At 40.5% G+C, this 18,724-nt stretch overlaps 1 protein-coding gene across 8 annotated transcripts in view; it reads left to right on the top strand.

The window, feature by feature from the left end:
* The window catches only part of SLC11A2 (solute carrier family 11 member 2), a 49,535-nt gene that overhangs the window by 9,043 nt on the left and 21,768 nt on the right, over window positions 1-18,724 (top strand). For 7 of the 8 annotated variants that reach the window (XM_027844293.1, XM_027844294.1, XM_027844299.1 and 4 more), the window contains 7 exons: window positions 11,517-11,588; window positions 13,502-13,650; window positions 14,229-14,354; window positions 15,025-15,144; window positions 17,745-17,851; window positions 18,222-18,292; window positions 18,421-18,488. In XM_027844293.1, the coding sequence (XP_027700094.1) occupies window positions 11,517-11,588; window positions 13,502-13,650; window positions 14,229-14,354; window positions 15,025-15,144; window positions 17,745-17,851; window positions 18,222-18,292; window positions 18,421-18,488 (713 nt within the window). Of the gene's footprint in view, window positions 1-516; window positions 667-11,516; window positions 11,589-13,501; window positions 13,651-14,228; window positions 14,355-15,024; window positions 15,145-17,744; window positions 17,852-18,221; window positions 18,293-18,420; window positions 18,489-18,724 lie in introns of all 8 variants that reach the window. The other variant, XM_027844298.1, reaches the window with a different exon arrangement.

The raw sequence follows: 18,724 nt of genomic DNA, 5'->3' as shown, positions 1-18,724 counted from the left end.
GTTTATGGTGTGCAAAGTACTATTTTTTTATGAGCAAGTTTTATTAAGAATGTCACAGAACAGGGACAGTGGAATTTTTCTTAATATATTGTAAATTTTCCTCAGAATTTTCACAGACTGCATGAATTGTATCAATAAGTGACAAGAGCAATGAAGCCCCGAGAGTCCTGGGTGTGCCTCAGTGTGCATCTCTTCTGCACTACAGATAAGAGAGACAGGTTTCATTCACAGCCGTAATCATGTTGTACAGTCAGACACATAAGCCCGTTTTTTGACCAGCAAATGGGTGGATAGTCCATGAAAAGTTCTTGAAATTTGAGTTTAACAATTCAATTCAAGGAACATTTCTCTCTCTCTCCCTCCCCCTCCCCTTCCTTCCTCTGTCTTCTCTCTCTCACTCTCTTTCTGTCTTTCTCTGTTTTTCTTTCTCTTCTCTCTTAACTATACCTTTTGTTTTTACGTCATTCATTTCTGAATATATTCCACTCCCTGACCCTCCTTCCCTACCATACCTAGGGCCTTTCATTGGACTTGTCATTAGACAGTTCAGGGAGGAAAATGTGATTCTATGATGTGGTGGACAGAGCTGACCTTGGAAGTCTGAAAGCCTGGGCTCACATCCTGCCCAGGTATTTCAAGTATTGAAAAATACCTGCATGACGTTGGGTAAGTCACCATCTCCCTCCGTCTCAGTTTTCTCCTCTGTACAATGAGAGATTTGTGCTAGACGGCCTCAGAATGCCTTGCCAGCTCCAAATTTATGTTATTGTAGCTGGGTCTGATGGTGTATACCATATTCCATACCAGGACTTAACCTCAGCAGTGAAGAAAGAGATTCTTTTTTTTTTTTTTAAGGCAATTGGGGTTAAGTGACTTGCCCAAGGTCACACAGCTAGTAAGTGTCAAGTGTTTGGTCTGAGGCTGGATTTGAACTCAGGTTCTCCAGACCTCAGGGCCGGTGCTGTATCCACTGTGCCACCTAGCTGCCCCAAGAGATTCACTTTCTCAGTTTTTCTTTGGGGACAGACTTGGTCATTATAATTACACATGCATTACATATTGTTGTATTGTTCTTTTTATTTATCTTCTGGCAGGTTTGTGTAATTTTTTCCCTGCTTCTCCTTACTTTATCCTTAATTAAGTCAAGTTTAAAAAGCACTTATTAGGCACATACTATGTTCTGTGCACTGTCCTAAGTTCCATGGACTGTACTAAGTGCTGGGGGTTCAAAGAAAGGCACAAACAGTCCCTGCTATCGAGGAGTTTGAAGTCTAGTGGGGAAGAACTGATAGGTTCAAAAATGTCTTCCCACGTTTCCTTTATTCTTCATATTCATTTACATGAATATAAACTTTTATGTAGCTATTTTCCTGTCACCAGGTATTTTATTTCCAATTCTTTGCAAACACAAAAAAGTGCTGCTATGAATATTTTGGTGTATATGGGACCTTTCTATTTTTTATTTTTTTGGGGGTGGGGGAAGGAGGGGAAATAGTTCTAGCTATAGGATCTCTGGGTCAAACCTTTTAGTTATTTTTTTTTTAACCTTAATTCCAAATTGTTTTTCAAAATGGTTGGACCAATTCATAGGACTACGGGCAGTGTATTAGTGTGCTAATCTTGTAGCAGACCATCTTGTATTTCCAGCTTTTGTCATATGTCTCTTTGCATGTGAAGTCACCACTCTAGAATGTTTTAATTTTAATTTCTCTTATTATTAGTGATCTAAAGCAATCTTTTTTGTGATCAGTTAGCTTTTTTTTTTTTTAAAGAACTGTTTGTTTATATCCTTTGACTACTTACTTATCTATGGGGAAATGGCTCTTGTTAATTCTCCATTTAGCTTATGTGATTGACCCTATCAGATATTTGTTTTTGTTTGTTTGTTTGTTTGCTTTTTGGTAAGGCAGTCAGGGTTAAGTGACTTGCCCAGGGTCATAGAGCTAGTAAGTGTGTCAGGTATCTGAGGCCCAATTTGAACCGGATCCTCTGGACTCCAAGGTTAGAGCTCTATCCATTGTACCACCTAGCTGCCCCCCCTTATCAGATATTTGATACAACGATTTTTTCTCTCCTGTCCACAGCTTACCTTTTTCTAGCTGCATTGATATTGTTCATGCAAACATTTTGCAATTTCATGTAAGTGAAATTATCTTTTATTTTCTGTTATCTGTCCCTTGTTAAGAATTCTAGCTATAGTTGTAAAAGATACTTCCATTTTTTAAAATGAAATTTTAATTTTTTTTCAATTAGCAAAAAACTCCTTTCCCTCCTACCCTTTCTTAATCCTCATTGAGAAAGAGAAAAACAAAACTCCCATTACAACTGTGTATAGTCAAGCAAAATAAATGTCCACATTGGTCATGTTAAAAATGTCTCTGTGCCTTTGTGTGTCTGTGTCTGTGTTTGTGTGTGTCTCATTTTCCACTGAGTCTTTTACCTTTCTGTCAGGAGATTGGTAGTAGATTCCATCATTAGTCTTCAGATATCATGATTCATTGTTATGCTGGTCAGAATTCCCAAGTCTTTCACAGTCCTGTGATTCTATAGTACTGTTATCTTTGTGTAAATTGTTATCCTGGTTCTGATCACTTTATGTCAGTTTGTAGAGGTTTTCCCAGTTTTCTCTGAAACCATCATTTTTTTTTTTCAGCCAGAGACAAGGTTTATTAAACATCCTCCATATTAGCCAGACTCTTAAGGAATATGAGCAGTGGCTAGATTTTAAGAATCTTAGCTGAAACCATCATTTCTTATAGCACATTAGTATTCTATCACATTTACATACCTTAACTTATTCAACAATTTCTCAATTGACTGGCATCCTGTCAGTTTCCAATTCTTTAACGCTACAAAAAAGGGGAACAGATATTTTTGTACATCGTTAGAGTCTGTTTTCCTTAAGATTTCCATTCTTCATTTATTCCCCCCCCACATTCTCCCTTCTCCTATTTTTCTGCTAAATAAAATGTATTTTTCTAGCCAACTGCATGTGCACAAGTATTCTTCCCTCTTTTGATCAGTTGAATCTGTGCAGTTCAAGTCAGCCTCTCCCCACCCCTTCCTCCTTGTTTGTATGGATGTCGGCTAGCTTACCTTGATTATGTGAGATCATTTTCTCTAATTCTTCTTCCTTTCCATTCTTTTAAGATCATTATGATATAACAGAAGCACTCCTAGTTCTTCTAATTAGACTTTTCTCTTTGACCATCAATCATAATACAGTTCAGAGGGGACACATGTATTATTTCCCCATATTTGAATGTGTTTATCCTTGTTTAGTTCCTGTGATTGTTTATTCATCTTTACCTATATTTCTCTTGACTTGTTTGTACTTCAGAGTTTCTACATAAATAGGGTCTTTTCATTATGAATTTGTAGTTCATTAAAAATCTGTTTTCTCCCCCTCTACCTCATAGGATTATTCATTTTTACTGGGTTAAGTTTTTCTTGGCTGTAAATCTATCTCCTTTGCCTTCTGGAATACAGTATCATATTCTAAGCTCTCCACTTCTTTAATACTGGTGGCTACTAAGTCATCTGTCCTGACTGTGACTCCTTGTTACTTGAATTCTTTCTTACTGGCTACTTGCAGTATTTTTTCTTTGACCCAGAAGTTCTGAATTTTGGCTGTGACGTTCCAGTGGCTAGCAGATTCTTTCTCTACTTTGCTCTCTGATGCTAAGAGATCTGGACAATTTTCTTTTATAATTTGTTTAAATATGATGTCGAAGCTTTTTTTGGAGGTAACTTTCAGGTGATACTTAAATTTTTTCTCCTTGATCTGTTTTCCGGGTCATTTATTTTTGCTGAGGTAACTTAAATTTTATTTTTTTGCCCATTCTTTTGATTTTTTAAAAAAGTTATTTCTCGTCTTAAGGAGTCATTATCTTCTATTTGGTTCATTCTGATTTTCAGATTTTTTAACCTATTGTTCGAAGCTCTTAATCCCCTTTCCAATTCTTTCTTCCCTAGCTCTCCTTTTCAGTTTTTTTCCCCTTAGTGCTCTCATTTTTCATTTATAAAAACATTTTAAGTCATTTTAAAAGTGTTAAAAAATTATTTTTTTGGGGGGGGGAGAAGGCAATGGAAGGGGAATAAACATTTATTAAGCACTTTCTACATGCCAGGCAATGTGCTAATAAGTGGTTTGCAAATGTTTTTTCAGTTGAACCTCATAACTACTCTGAGGTAGGTGCTATTATTATTCCCATTTTGCCTATTTACTTCAGAGTTTCTACATAAATCGGGTCTTTTCATTATGAATGTATAGTTCATTAAAAATCTGTTATCCCCCCCCCCAGGAAAAAACTGAGCCATAGAAAGGTTTTAAGTAACTTGCCCAGGGGTCACACAGCTAGTAAGTATCTGAGATCATATTTGGACTCAGGTCTTCCTGACTCCAGGCCCAGCACACTGTCTACTACATCACCTTTATGCCTTTATGATGAGATTTTTTTTTTTTTTTTTGGTCATTTTTCTAGCCTACTTCCTGACTTTAGACTTTGTTAGGTCCAGGCTCTACATACTTTTAGAGGAAATGGCTCAGCTACCTGCTGTTGCTTTCTTGGAATTTTGAGAGTTGTGTTATTTCAGAATCTCAGGGATATCTCAAGTTGGGAATCTGTAAGCCTTCAGTGTTCCCAAAGGGATCTGATCCAGGGCAAGTCTGATGGCTGCCCAACCTGGTCTGAGCTCTGCAAATTGCTGACTTGGGTTTGGGTCCGAAGAATGAGCCTGTGGGCTTGCCTTCTTTGGAGTTTCAGTAGACTGCTGTTGGACCCAGCTAGCTATAAAACTCTGTTTGTTCAGAGTAACAGAACCACAGGTTTCACTTTGGTCTGGGATTCCTCTGCAGGCTTCAGACTGGATTAAGGATGGAGCTGAGACCCCCTTCCATCCCTGGGTCAGAGCCACACTGCTGCTGTTTGCTTCTGAATCTGTGTCCTCACTCCGTAGAAACCCTAGGGTCTGTGAATACTTCTTACTCCAGAATTCCACCTCCAGATGCAGGTCCTGTTGCGGTCTGAGAGGTTGAGACCCCTCAAAGACCAGAGTACAGGACGAGTTGTCTGGAATGGTGGCAAAGATTTATTGTTATGCTTTTCAGCGGGCAAGGATTCTTAAGGAACCTGCTAGAGACTGAGGATGGAGCTACGGTTTATATGGAAAAGAGCATGGGAAAGGAATGCAAGGGACACTGATGAGTTAATCTAAAGGTTCAAGTGTCTTTGGAAGCTATGGATGAGAAAGTACAGGGAGTATACTGGACAGGGAGGGAGATGACAGAGGTATGGATCTTGGGAATCTAGCAGGAGGAAGAGTCCTTGGGCTGACCAAGGACAAAACTCCTTGGGCTGGGCAAGGCACCCCTCTCCCTCTGTCTTGATGAGAGAATGCTCTGCAACAAGGGAAGGCTTTCTCACAAGACAGGAACTTACTAAGGAATTGGGAGGCTTCCAGAGACGTGATCTGAGGGCTGGGACCTGAGCAGCCCAGCATTCTCTCCCCCAGCTTTGTGTAGCTGCACCAGGGAGAGAGATAAGGGTCTTGCTGGGGCCCACGCCTGAGTAATTGCTAGGCACAGTGTCCTTGGGCTGGGGAGTGATTGTCAGGGATAGTGTTTCTGAGACTAGGGAGAAATTGGGGTCCAAGTACAAGTACAAGCACCCAAGCACCCCATCATTCCCACCATCTGTGCACAGTCTAGATTTCTCTTTCAATACCTGGGCACTAGAATGTACCCCGTATTGGGCTTCTGGCCCCACAAACCTATCTCCCAGTGCTAACCCAAAACTTTTTTCTTCGATTTCCTTATTAGGATTTGGTCTGGTATATTTTCTAGGTCTGAGATTTGCTGGTGGGTCAGGATGGGGAGAGGAGCTCTCTGTATTCCTGCTACTCCTTGTACCTATCTTATACCTCTATTCATTTTCCTCCTTTTTTTTTTTTTTTTTTTTAAAGTTAGGTGACCTTTTATATTTTAGTTGAGTGCCTTTTTGGAACTTATGGTAAAAAAATGGTGTAAGAAAACTGATTTAAACCTATTTTTTGCCAAATTCCTTTCCAATATTCCTAGAAATTTTTGTCAGTAAGGACTCTTTTCCCAAGTAATTTATGTTCTTGGGTTTATTAAACACTGAGTTTTAAAAATTCATTTTCCAGGAACATTTATTAAGCATATCTAGTATATGCAAAAAAATGTATATGCTGTAAAAATTGGAGGAAATGGAATTTCCATAATAATATAACTTCAGATTATGGCCCCTTGATTTATTGCCATTGGGCACCCATAGACTAATCTTTTGACTTAAGTTTAACACAACAAATATCTTCCGTTTAGACCGTTTAACAGCTTTTTACATAGAGCTTTATTAGTTACATTTACATTTACATAGAGCTTTGTTAAAGTTGACTGTCTGACCTTCCCAAATCTTAACCTAGAAGCTCCTTAATTTTTTGTTTAAAAAAAAAAATTCCAACAACAAAAACAAATAAACCTTTTGCAATTTTGGAAATAAAGTTTAATGATCCCTCTTTCCTCACTTCCTTTTTATCTGGAGTGAACAACAAACCACCTTTTAACTTTTGGACACAAGGGATAAAATAATTACATTAAACCTAACCTTAAATGGCTGTTTTAGGGCTACTGATTACAGGGTAATATTTTCTTTTGGGGGTAGGGATTAAAAATGCACAAGTGATGGCCCAAAGAGCGAAGCTTTTGGGGGCAAAAACTCACTATTTGACAAAAATTGATGGGAAAACTAGAAAGCAGTTTGGTAGAAACTAGATATAGACCAACATCTCATACTGTCTACCAAGATAAAGTCAAAATGGGTACATGATTTCAGTATAAAGGATGATATTATAAGCAAATTAGGAGAGTATGTAGTATTTTACTTTAAAAGATTTTGCACAAGCAAAACTAATGCAGCCACTATTTTTGAAGGAAAATAGGAAAGGGGGGATTTTACAGCAAGTTTTTCTGATAAAGGCCTTAATAATATATAAGGATGTTGTTGTTCAGTCGTTTCAGTTGTATTCGACTTTTCATGACCCCCTTTGGGGTTTTCTTGGCAAAGATACTGGAATAGTTTATCAGTTTCTTTTCCAGCTTATTTTATAGATGAGAAAACTGAAACAAACAGGATTAAGTGACTTGCCCAGAGTCACACAACTAGCAAGTGTAAGATGAGTCTTCCTGACTCTAGGCCTGGCACTCTATCCATTGTTCCATCTAAGTTGCCCCATATAGAGCGAACTAAGTCATTTATTAAAAATAAGAGCTATTTCCCAGGTGCTAAATGGTCAAAGCATATAAAGGGCAGTTGGGTGACACAGTGAATAGAGTGCCTCACCTACAGTCAGGAAGACTACTCCTCCTGAGTTCAGATCTGCTCTCAGAAGCTTACTAGCTGTGTGACCCTGGGCAAGTCATTTAATCTTGTTTGCCTCAGTTTCTCATCTGTGAAATAAGCTGGAGAAGGAAGTGGCAGACCACTCCAGGCCTTGCCGAGAAAACTCTAAATGAGCTTGTGAAGAGTCTGGCATGACCGAAAAACGACTCAAAGCATATGAATAGACAGTTTTCTTAAGAAGAAATCAAAGCTATCTATAGTCACATAAAAAAAATTCTAATTCACTATTAATTAGAGAAATGCAAATTAAAAGAACCCCAAGGTACCACCTTACACCTTTCATACTGGCTAACATGATAGGAAAGGAAAACAACGGATGCTGAAGGAGTTGTAGAAAAATAGATACACTAATGAACTGTTGGTGGAGTTGTGAGCTGGTCCAACCCTTCTGGAGAACAATTTGGAACTATGCCCCAAGGGGTATAAAACTGTGCATACACTTTGACCCAGCAACACCACTACTATATCTGTATCCCAAAGAGATCAAAGAAAAAGGGAAAGAAGCTATATGTATAAAAATATTTATAGCAGCTGATAATTGTAAATAATATAGCAGCAGATAATTGGAGACTGAGGCAATACCCATCAATTGGGGAATGGCTGAACAGGTTGTGGATATGATTGTGATGGAATCCTATTGTGTTATAAAAAATGACAAAGGCCGCCGCTGGTTTTAGAAAAACCTGGGACAACTTGTATTAACTGATGCAAAGGGAAGACTAGGAGAACATTGTATATAGCAAACAGAAATATTGTAGTGTTGATGAACTGTAGAAAGTCTTAGCTACTCTGCTCAATAGAATGATCCAAGACAGTTCCCAAGAAGTCATGATGAAAAATACTATCCACCTCCAGAGAGTGAACTGAAGAACTCTGAGTACAGATTGAGGCATACTTTTTTCACTTCCTTCATTTTTCTTTTCCCCCTTTTCTTTTGCAGTGTGACTAATATGGAAATATGTTTTGTATAATTTCACATTGCTTCCCTTCTCAGTGGGTAGGGGAGGGAAAAATTTGGAACTCTAAGTTTCTTTAAATGAATGTTACAAATAAATAATATTTAAATTAAATAAATAAAAAATATTTAAAAAGAAAAATGCATAAATGTTTTTGCTGGAAATGCAGCCATGTGCCAATTTCTGGCTGTTTAAATATCCTATGTGTATTCCCTGGTGCAAGGGAGTGAATCTTGTGTTGGTAGCTGGGACTGTCCCACTGAATAAAACTATGCAATATTTCCTGGTAACAAAATTTCATGGAGATTTAGAGCCCAAAGGAAATTATGTCCAGTAAACAATCTGTAGAAGATGTAGTCGGAGGGATTAATGACTTTTATAAATTACAAATTATAGTCTACTTTGTCTTCTCTTTCCTCTCCCTTTGAATATAGGAGGGCAATAGATATACTGCCTTGAGGCTGAAGAGAAGAGGCCCGTGTCTTTGTACTCTCTCCTACCCTGGTCATAGTATTTTCTTTTCCTTTCTTTCTTTCTTTCTTTCTTTCTTTCTTTCTTTCTTTCTTTCTTTCTTTCTTTCTTTCTTTCTTTCTGTCTTGCTGTCTTTCTTTGTTTCTTTTTTTCTTTCTTTCTTTTCTTTTCTTTCTTTCATTGGAGTTAAGTGACTTGCCCAGAGTCACAGAGCTAGTGAGTGTTATGTGTCTGAGGCCGGATTTGAACTCAAGTCCTCCTGACTCCAGGGCCAGTGCTGTATCCACTGTGCCACCTAGCTGCCCCTATAGTATTTTCTTTTTGCCATAGATTTTTTTTTTAGCCATAGGTTTTTAAATTTGCTGCTTGCTAAGCTAATGTGCATTTCCAGATGCTGTTTTTGCTTTCCAGATGATAGAAAAACAAGAACCTTCACTATTCAAAACCTGGTATAATATGTAATTCCAGAAAGATGAGTTTTCCCAGATAACATATTATTATTATTGTTATTATTATTATTGTTATTATTTTTATTTTGGAGACAGATCTTTTAAAAAAGGAAGTAGTATATGCTTCCTTTTAAAAGAATATGTTGGATTGAGATTCTTTAAGAGTCTAGTCAAGGGTTTAGATTCTTAAGATCTGGTCCACTTGCATTAGTGATAGAAATGCTTAGATTCCTTCTGAGTCTGGCCAATATGGCAGATTCTTTAATAAACCTTGTCTTTGGCTGAAAGAAGGCTTGGGTCGAATTCATTTGGGCAGGACCCGAGTGTTGTGATTTTGGGGTCCCAGCACCCCTAAACCTCAACAACACTACCATCTGACAGGATGGAAGATGAAGGCAACAGCAAAGAAGAGGTGCTTGTTTCTGACATACTGGATAATAGCCACCAACCCATGGAGGTTGCCTTCCTAGAAGGCTCTGATGGCAGAACCCAAGATTTAGCAGGTCCCATCAAGCAGGAAAGGCTTTGAGCCTGAGAATGGACTATGTGTGTTATCTGAGGCTCATTCTAAATTTGGAGAGACTTGTCATCACATTGGTCACGGGATCATGAGTTTTTTGACCACAGCAACTCTCAAAAATAGAGAGCCAAGTTGTAAAGGGATTGTAATGCATCTCAGTGGAGGGAGTGCCCACCCCAGTAACATCACAACCTTTGAAATACCAAGGTATGGCTATGAAAAATCAGAGGGAGAACAACACAAAAAGCACAGTAATGTAATTGGGCTAGAAACTTCATTTTCTTTTCTCTGTGGTTCTTATTTCCTTTAGGAAAACAAATAAAAGGCAAGAACAGATTTAAAAAAAAAACATACCAATGTATTCACCCATCTTTTCTTCATTGTCAGTGTTCTTGCTTATAGCAACCACACTTTCTGCTGTTTCTCAACTGAATTAGGCTTATTTTGTTTTGTTTTCTATATGAGGCAATTGAGGTTAAGTGACTTGCCCAGGGTCACACAGCTAGTAAGTATCAAGTGTCTGATCTGAGACTGGATTTGAACTCAGGTCCTTCTGACTACAAGGCCAGTACTCTATCCACTGTGCCATCTACCTGCCCCTCAACTGCATTAAGCTTGGAAGCCAAATTAGGAAATTTATTAGAACTAGGTTTTATAATAAAAATAGATATGTTCTGTCTGAGTGAGGATCCCAAAGCACCTTCTGAATAAAGTGCATGGACTTTATGACCCATCTCTTCTGACTACTGAGAGCCTCTTTTTCTTTTTTAAAATTTAGCAGCCGGACACCAGAATGGGAGATGTTTTAAGAGTTGACCATTCATATGATCCTCATTATTTATTAATTACATTGGTACATTGGAATGATAGCCCAACTCCAGGCTTAGGTCACAGAAAATTTAAATAGGGCAAAAAGGCTTTTCTTGTGGCAAATTCAAGAACTTGCCTATCAGAAACTAGAAAACCATCCCTAAAGGAGCTACAGAGTGTTAAGATTGAAGAAAAGAACTGTGAGAGGTCAAAATAATTTATTTAAACTGAAAAAGAAGAAGCCAAAATAGACTGAGTAGCACTCAGAGCAGAAAGCTTAGCGGTTCCTCTTGGCCCCACAGGACTGAACAGAAGGCAGGAAGGCAGCGGAGATTTGTGTTGTAATGAGAACAGATGTAAAGGCCTTGACTGTTAAGAATGATTTACATGCTGGAGGAGGCAGCCAAAGTGGGATGTGAATTTTTGTCCCTGGAGAACAGGAGAGGCAACCGTCTATATTTAGAGGGTTTGGGTTTAGGGAAATACAGCAGCTGTACTAGTTAAACTCTAAGAACTTTTTTAGACCTCTAATTCATACATGATGCATGTTTTCTTACACGTGGAGTATATAATAAGGTCTTTTTTGTAGAACTGCAGTTGTATGATTCTGTGACTTCAGTGTTATAAGATAAACTTGCCCCTTTGAAATCTTTATTTCTCCAGCTTGTGAAGTCTTGGCAGCAGAAATATTTCGTACAGAATTGATTTGATTAGATATTAGTTTGATCGGACTCCAAAAAGAGTTTTTCAAATTATTTCATGTTTGTTTATGAAACTGTTCATGAAGTGGGAGATAGGGGCCACGTTGACTTGTAACAGCAGTAATGTTGACAAGTGCTGATCCTCTGCTTGTTGATTTATTCTTGTTAATTTTCTCTCCCCTTTTTAGAATCCTATTCTAAGTCCTCGGATGTACCGGCTTCCACCATGACTTTAAGTTCTGACCAGAAGATGCCTGCTGGTAATTTGAAGTTTTGTGTTATTTGTTGATGATGTTTTATAGTTTTTTGCTTTTGGTTAGGCAGTAGGGTTAAGTGACTTGCCTAAGGTCACACAACTAGTAAGTGTTATGTATCTGAGGCCAGATTTGAACTCAGGTCCTCCTGAATCCAGGGCCGGTACTCTATCCACTGTGCCACCTAGCTGCCCCTTGATGATGTTTTAAACAGCTTTGTAAATCATCTCTTCTATCCCCTTCCAGAATTTTTTCTTCTGGTTATAACATTGATGTCCACAAGTTTGCTCCACTTTTAGGCAGTAAGTTAAAATGGGTTGTCATCATGTCAAGGTATATTGTATTTCCGATCTGAAATGGCAGAGGGGGGAAGAATGAGGTTATAGGCCGACTCTGGAGCTATATAACGGCCTGGTTAGGCTAGTCAGCAATTGTTGCTGTTTGTGGTTGGTTATGGTTACCTTTGTTTTCTCTTCTAGACCCGGCCCCCAAAGCTCCAGAATGTAATTGAAACCCTTGTTTGCTCCCTCTGGATAGAGTAATTGCATTCCTTATTGTTCTGATTGTGAACAGTGAGAGCCTTTGGGGGATTTAAGAGATGTTTATGGATATGTCAGGAGAGTGCCTCCTGCTTTGTACCCTCCTCTCTGTTGTGTACTTTGGCTGAGCAGTCCTGAGCTCTAAAACTTTAAACTCTGAATTTGTAGTAGAATAGAATTCTGCTCACTTCCAGCACTTCTTAGAGTGGAAAAAGTTTAAGAAGCCCAGAATTCTAGATCATCCTAGATCTACTGTTTTGTGGTCATTCTCTTAGCTTTTTAGTCACTCAGAGATGATGATAATAATAGCTAATGCTTATATTAGCATTCTCAAGATTTGCAGAGTGCTTTTTATTATCTCACCTGTGTGGTAGGTACTATTACCCCTGAGGAAACTGAGGTTGAGAGCTTAAATAACTTGCCCATAGCGAGTAAATAACTAGTAAATTCCTGAGGAAACATTCAAACTCAGGTCTTCCTGACTCATAGCCCAGTGCACTCAGTACTTTGTCCATTCTGCCACTCAGGTCTTCCTGTAAAATGAGGGCTTCTCCTCTACTGCCTTCACCCATGCCCCCCCAAAAGACAAAACAATCCCCCAAAACTCAAGGTTATGGAGTCACAGACTTGATCTGTTCACTCTAAGCAAACGTGGGCCCCCTGGTGGCTTTGGGAGCCTGGTCTTCATGAATGGAGTGAGCTGGCCTCCTCCTCCCCCAACTCTTTTTCTAGCCTTTGCTCCCTCCCTCTAAGATAATTTCGGGAATGGGGAAGGAGTATATAGATAGTAGTCTGCTTTCAGTTAGCCTGTCCTGAGGCCTTGATCAGCACGTGACTGGCTAATAGTGACTGAGTCAGGAAGAAGGAGAGGCAGAACACTTGGGAAAATTCTGTACTCATTGACTTGTTGCATTTTGCCCTGTGCATCAGGTCAGAGTTCTGTAGAATTTTTTTTTTTTTTTTTAAATTTCTGAGAAGCACGTGGAACCTGATCCGTAATGGTCAAGGACTGTCTCAACCGTGAGTCCTGTCATTTTCCTGGCTTGATTTATTTCTTTACATGCTGGGGATGAGGCGGCCCTGATGGAGAGTGAGTTTGAGAGGAAAACTGCATTATAGAAAATAAAATTTTTTTTCTCTTTGGGTACTAGAGGGGGACATAGGAAAGTTCTTACTGAGAAGTGCTATTTACATTGGTCTGGATGAGTTATAGGGCCTGTCTACTGCTTTCTCTTTGTGTCTTGGCTTTCTTTCCTCATAGAAATTTTGTGCTGATAACAATAATATGATGGAGTACTAAGGTTTTTGTGGGGGTGGGGTTGGGGGTTGTTGTGAATTTTTCCCCAAACTGATTCTTTCCATTTTTACGTGTGACTTTAGAAGATGGTTCTGGAGACCATGGGGACACTGCCAGCCTGGGCGCTGTTAACACCATCTACAGTAGTAATTCCCCTTCAGAAGCCTCTGCATCTCAGGAAGAGCCTTTTACCACCTACTTTGATGAGAAGGTCTCCATTCCCGAGGAGGAGGTTAGTAGCAAGGACACACACAGAGGGAAGATCCAGACAGCTTAGGTGTCCTGCAGAATCCTTCAGGAGCCAGTCAGCTCTCAGGACCCAGCCTTGGGTCCCCAGTAGGGTCAGCTCATTGGCTCCTGCCCAGTGAAATCCAAAGGTTCTGAACTTTGGCAAACAGTCTCCAAAAACTGGACTTTGGCTTTTAGGATTCTGCTGTGGACAACCTGGCTTAGAGAGAAGGGAGCTAGCATGTTTTTCTTTATGTCCCAAACAAAAGCTGTTTGTTTTCTTCCTCGTGATGGCTTTAGGGCTATTTGGATTTTACTTGGGTATTGTTAGTATAGTTAGAGGGTAAGGGTGATCAGAGTGATGAGGGTATTCTTCTGGCTATGTCGTACCTACATACCTGAAAAGGAGGTGCTGCTGCAGGGTGCAGAGGAGGAGGAGGAGGAGGAGAGAAGGACCCACCTAAAACCCTTCACTTTTGTTACAGTTAACAGTTATTAGACCCCTTTTGTAATACTGGTTTTGCAGTTTTCAATTTGGAGCAAAGCTCAATTTGTCCTCCTCATATCTTGTTTCTTGTGTAGTATTCTTGTTTTAGCTTCCGAAAACTCTGGGCCTTTACAGGGCCTGGCTTCCTCATGAGCATTGCTTATCTGGATCCAGGGAACATTGAATCCGATTTGCAGTCAGGGGCCGTGGCCCAGTTTAAGGTGAGTCTCTGGCCTTTCCCCCTTCTCTGTGTAACACACATTCTTTCTGTCCTTGGCATGTCAGGTTTGAGGGTTATTGGCAGTCTTTATCCAGATGCTAGAGAAGCAGTGTGAGGTACAGTTACTGGAGAACTAGCCTCCATGTCAGGAAGCCCTGGGTTCAGGTCCTGTCCCTGACACGTGCTGGCTGTGAACCTCTCAGTGGTCATCTCTCTAAGACTAGAAATTTCAGAGAAGATGCTGTCTACATTGGTGGGGGTAATTTCCTCATTTATGAGTTCCCTGTACCAGTGAAATCTCAGGTTTCAGAATCCAGAATTTTAGGGGAGCCTGAAAAAATCTCTTACTTTCAAATGCAAAACACTGTTCCCATTAGGTCTTTCATTTTACCTTTGTTCCTCTAAAAAAAGGAAGGGTTTATGTTAGAGTTGGAAAAATTGAGACACACAGATGACAGGGATTTGCTCAGCTGTCCCAGCAGGTCAGGTGTAGACCTAGACTAGATAGAGCCTAGGCTCTATCTGGGCTCCAGATTGTCTCCTCTGGGGTCCAAGTCTGAATGTATCGCTCCTGCCCAAAGATTTCCAAGGAAGCTTGTGCCTGAAAAGAAGGTCTTTTGCAGTTGGCTTATGATCGTGTCCTCCATCCTGGGGGAATTCATTTTTCCTAGTTGCTCTGGGTTCTCCTCCTGGCCACCATCGTGGGGCTCCTGTTGCAGCGCCTGGCAGCCAGGCTGGGCGTGGTCACGGGCCTGCATCTCGCTGAAGTGTGTCACCGGCAGTATCCCAAGGTCAGTGACTCCCTCTAGTGCCCCAGAGAGCTGCGATGCTGAGACTGATTGCCAAGCCACAATAGTTCCTCCCCTCCTTTAGAACCTTGAGGCTCATTTCAACATCCCCCCTACTGACTGCATTCTGGACCAGTCATTCCTGCCAAGGCCCCTTTCGTCCTATTGTCTGTACTTTCATGTGAAAAGCTACAACAGTTTCCTTTGTAAGTCTCTCTACTGTGGTTTGTTATATTTTTCCCTTAAATGGACCTGTGATCTCATTGATCCAGGAGTTCTTTTTTTTATTTTATTTTTAATTTATGGAATAAAAAAAGCATTTCCATAATCTACTACAATAAAAAAAGATGATCGCACATGAAACTGCAAATCTACTATGTACAACTTGCTATTCCTTTCAAATATGCAACAAAATTATCCTCTCCCCCCCCGCACTAGAGATGGCTACCATTAGACACAAATAGGTATATATATGTAAAATTATTTTATGCATACTTCCATTTATCAGTTTTTTTCTCTGGATACAGATAGTGTCTTTCTTCAAACGTCCTTTTATGGTTAATTTGGGTATTTATAATAGTCAAAATAACTTGTTCACTCAAAGTTGCTCTTAAAAAGAGTTCTTTTAATAATGAATAATAATAGCTAATATTTACATAGCACTTTAGAGTTTACAAAACACCTTATAAAGGTTAACTCATCTGTCATCTTAATCCCTTCTCTCCTTGTGATGTGGAGAGTGCAAATACTGTTATCTTCACTTTATTGACAAGGAAACAGGCCGAGGGTCAGACCACGGTTACCCCACAGCTAGGACTTCAGACCCAGGTCTTGTGCCTGCCTGCCATGACCTAGCCACCTACCGTCACATTGGGAGGCTTAGAGAGCAGTGGCTGGGTGTTTTTGTCCTCTTCTCCGAAACCCCAGTACAGAGATGACCCTCAGTATTTGCCTCACATCTGTAATGCTGAGTGGTGTACTTCACTCTTCTCTACAGACCCCCCCCTGCCCTTTCTGGGGCCCCACCTGGCTGGCCCCTCAAACAAGACCTCACACTTTCCCTCCTTCTTTCCTTCTTCCTTCAAATGCCTCTTTTCTTCTTGTATTTCTGGGATATGGAAGAAGAAACCTCTTTTTTGAGCTTTGAGGTTCACCCTCTGGTTTGCATTCCCAGGTCATTAGTGTCTTCTCTTTCTGTTTAGCCACCACTGTTCATTTTGCCTTGTTCCAACCAGACTGGATTCCTCTTTATCTGCGCTTTCTTTCCCCTTTGCCTTTGTGTGCACTCCTCCGTGTGCCTAGAATATTCTCCCTCTTTGCCTGTTTAATTTCTATCTACCCTTTAAGGCTGAATTCAGATGCTGCCTCCTCCAAGAAGCCTTTCTGGATAGACTTTGCATCCTTCATCTCAGTAAAAATCATAGTTCATGGACCTCACAAAGTCCTTGATTTTGTACCTCTCTAATATTATGTATTACAGTCATCTGTATTTGTATCTTACCTGTCTTCTAGACTGTAATGTCCATGAGTGTAGAGATCTTGTTTTACCTCAACATTGTGCTAGCCACTAGTATGTAATAGGCACTTCAGTATTTGTTGTGAATGAATCATTGGCTTTTTCAAGCAGCTGTCCCTTTCTGTCTTTGTTGTGTCCCCAGTGAGCCAGCCTGCCATAACAGTCAGATCTTGGCTCTTGCTGCTTGGTATTACCTACCTTAATCTGAGGCTGCACCACACCTGGGTCACTAATATCACTGTCCATTTCTTTGTTTGCCTGTGGGCCTCTGTTATGTTGACTGTCCTTCAGTCTTTTCCACATTTAGGTGTGTTTTGGTTTCCAAATTAGATTCACCTAGAGGAGGCCCCTTTTCTTCAGTATTTCTTTCCTTTACTGCCCTTCTACCCCTCTTGACTATATGTGCATGTAGTAGGTGCTTAATACATTTTCATCAGTTACATGTTAATCCCTCAGACTTTTAGGATAGTTTCAGTTGGGCAGGAGAGGCGCCTGCCTGTCCTAAGGGGTGCCATTGAATGGAATGAGAATACAAGTGACTTCCCCATTACACCCCATCTCCTTGTGCACTGATGCCACAAGGAAGGAAGCGCATCTGTCTCTCTGTAGCTGAGTCTGGTTAAGAGAGGTCTGAGGGTGGGACAGGTGGAACAAAAATATGGCACTTGGCTATGTGTAGCTGGGTAATTTGTCTCATTGCTCGTGGGCCTATGCTGTGATACAGGGTATACCTAAAGTCTTAGTATAGCTTTTTTTGTTTGTTTGTTTGTTTTTGGTTTTGTTTTGTTTTTTTTTCAGGCAGTTGGGGTTAAGTGACTTGCCCAGGGTCACATAGCTAGTAAGTGTCAAGTATCTGGTCTGAGGCCGGATTTGAACTCAGGTCCTCCTGACTTCAGGGCCGGTGCTTTATCCACTGCGCCACCTAGCTGCCCCCCTTAGTATAGCTTTTAAGCTTAATAGGTTCAAAATGCACTAAGATTTTAGGGACAAACTATCTATGTGTGCAGAAATCTCAGGACCTTCAAGGAAGTGTTCTCTGAAATGTCAGCTTAATTTTGAACTTGATTTCTCCAATGTTTGTGTTAAGGTCCCCCGAATTATTCTGTGGCTGATGGTGGAGACCGCCATCATAGGCTCCGATATGCAAGAAGTCATAGGGTCAGCTATTGCCATCAATCTCCTGTCTTCTGGGAAGTGAGTTTTTTTCCCCTGAAACTTTGAGTCACCCCCAATATTCCCAGCCTTTCACTGAGCCTCCATGGGTGAAGAAAGCATGTGATACAAATTGAGTCTCGTGAGGAAGTGTGACTGAGAACCTCTTATCAGTGAAATAGTTGTGAGAAGAACCAGGGTCGCCATTGAGTGTATGGAGTTGGGCTTTTGATCCTCACCCTGCAGTGGCATTGGCTTTTCTTCTCAATGGGCACTGTGTTCCTCACACTGGCAGAGGCCTGGGCCACCTGCCACCTCCAGAATTTGGCCTTTCTGGGGTTTGGGGAGGTGGGCTCTTCCACCCTCCTCTTCTCTCCCCTCCCCTCATGTTCATTTCTGATCTCTGGCCTAGGGTTCCTCTGTGGGGTGGAGTTCTCATTACCATAGCGGATACCTTCATGTTTCTTTTTCTGGACAAATATGGTAAGGAGGAGTTACGGGCTGGGGGGAGGGGATGCAGAGAGGAAACGGTGTTGGAAAAAAGGTCAAGTTTTGCCTTAGAAGCAGTATGTCTCATTAAGGAAACCTTCTTTCCATGTTTCTTTCCTTAGGTTTGCGGAAACTGGAAGCCTTCTTTGGCTTTCTCATCACCATCATGGCCCTCACATTTGGATATGAAGTAAGTTTCAATTGCTTATTAGCTTCTAAAAGCCAGTTACTTTATAGAAACAGGAAGTAAAATACCACACATAGATAACAAAAGCCATTTTGTACCTACATCAGTCCTGAAATGACAAGGTCAGTCTCAGAGATCTCCACACCCAAGCCAGACTATCTCTGGCATGTGTGTGGCTTTCCAGATCAGTCAGGAACCTGAACTGGAGCAGACTTCCTGCGGATGTTCCAGATCCCTCA

The sequence above is a fragment of the Vombatus ursinus genome, unplaced genomic scaffold (assembly GCF_900497805.2).
Source record: "Vombatus ursinus unplaced genomic scaffold, bare-nosed wombat genome assembly UNPS02014941.1, whole genome shotgun sequence".
Taxonomy (NCBI): Eukaryota; Metazoa; Chordata; class Mammalia; order Diprotodontia; family Vombatidae; genus Vombatus; species Vombatus ursinus.
Note: the sequence above shows the minus strand (reverse complement) of the source record. Positions and strands in the feature narration are given on the sequence as shown.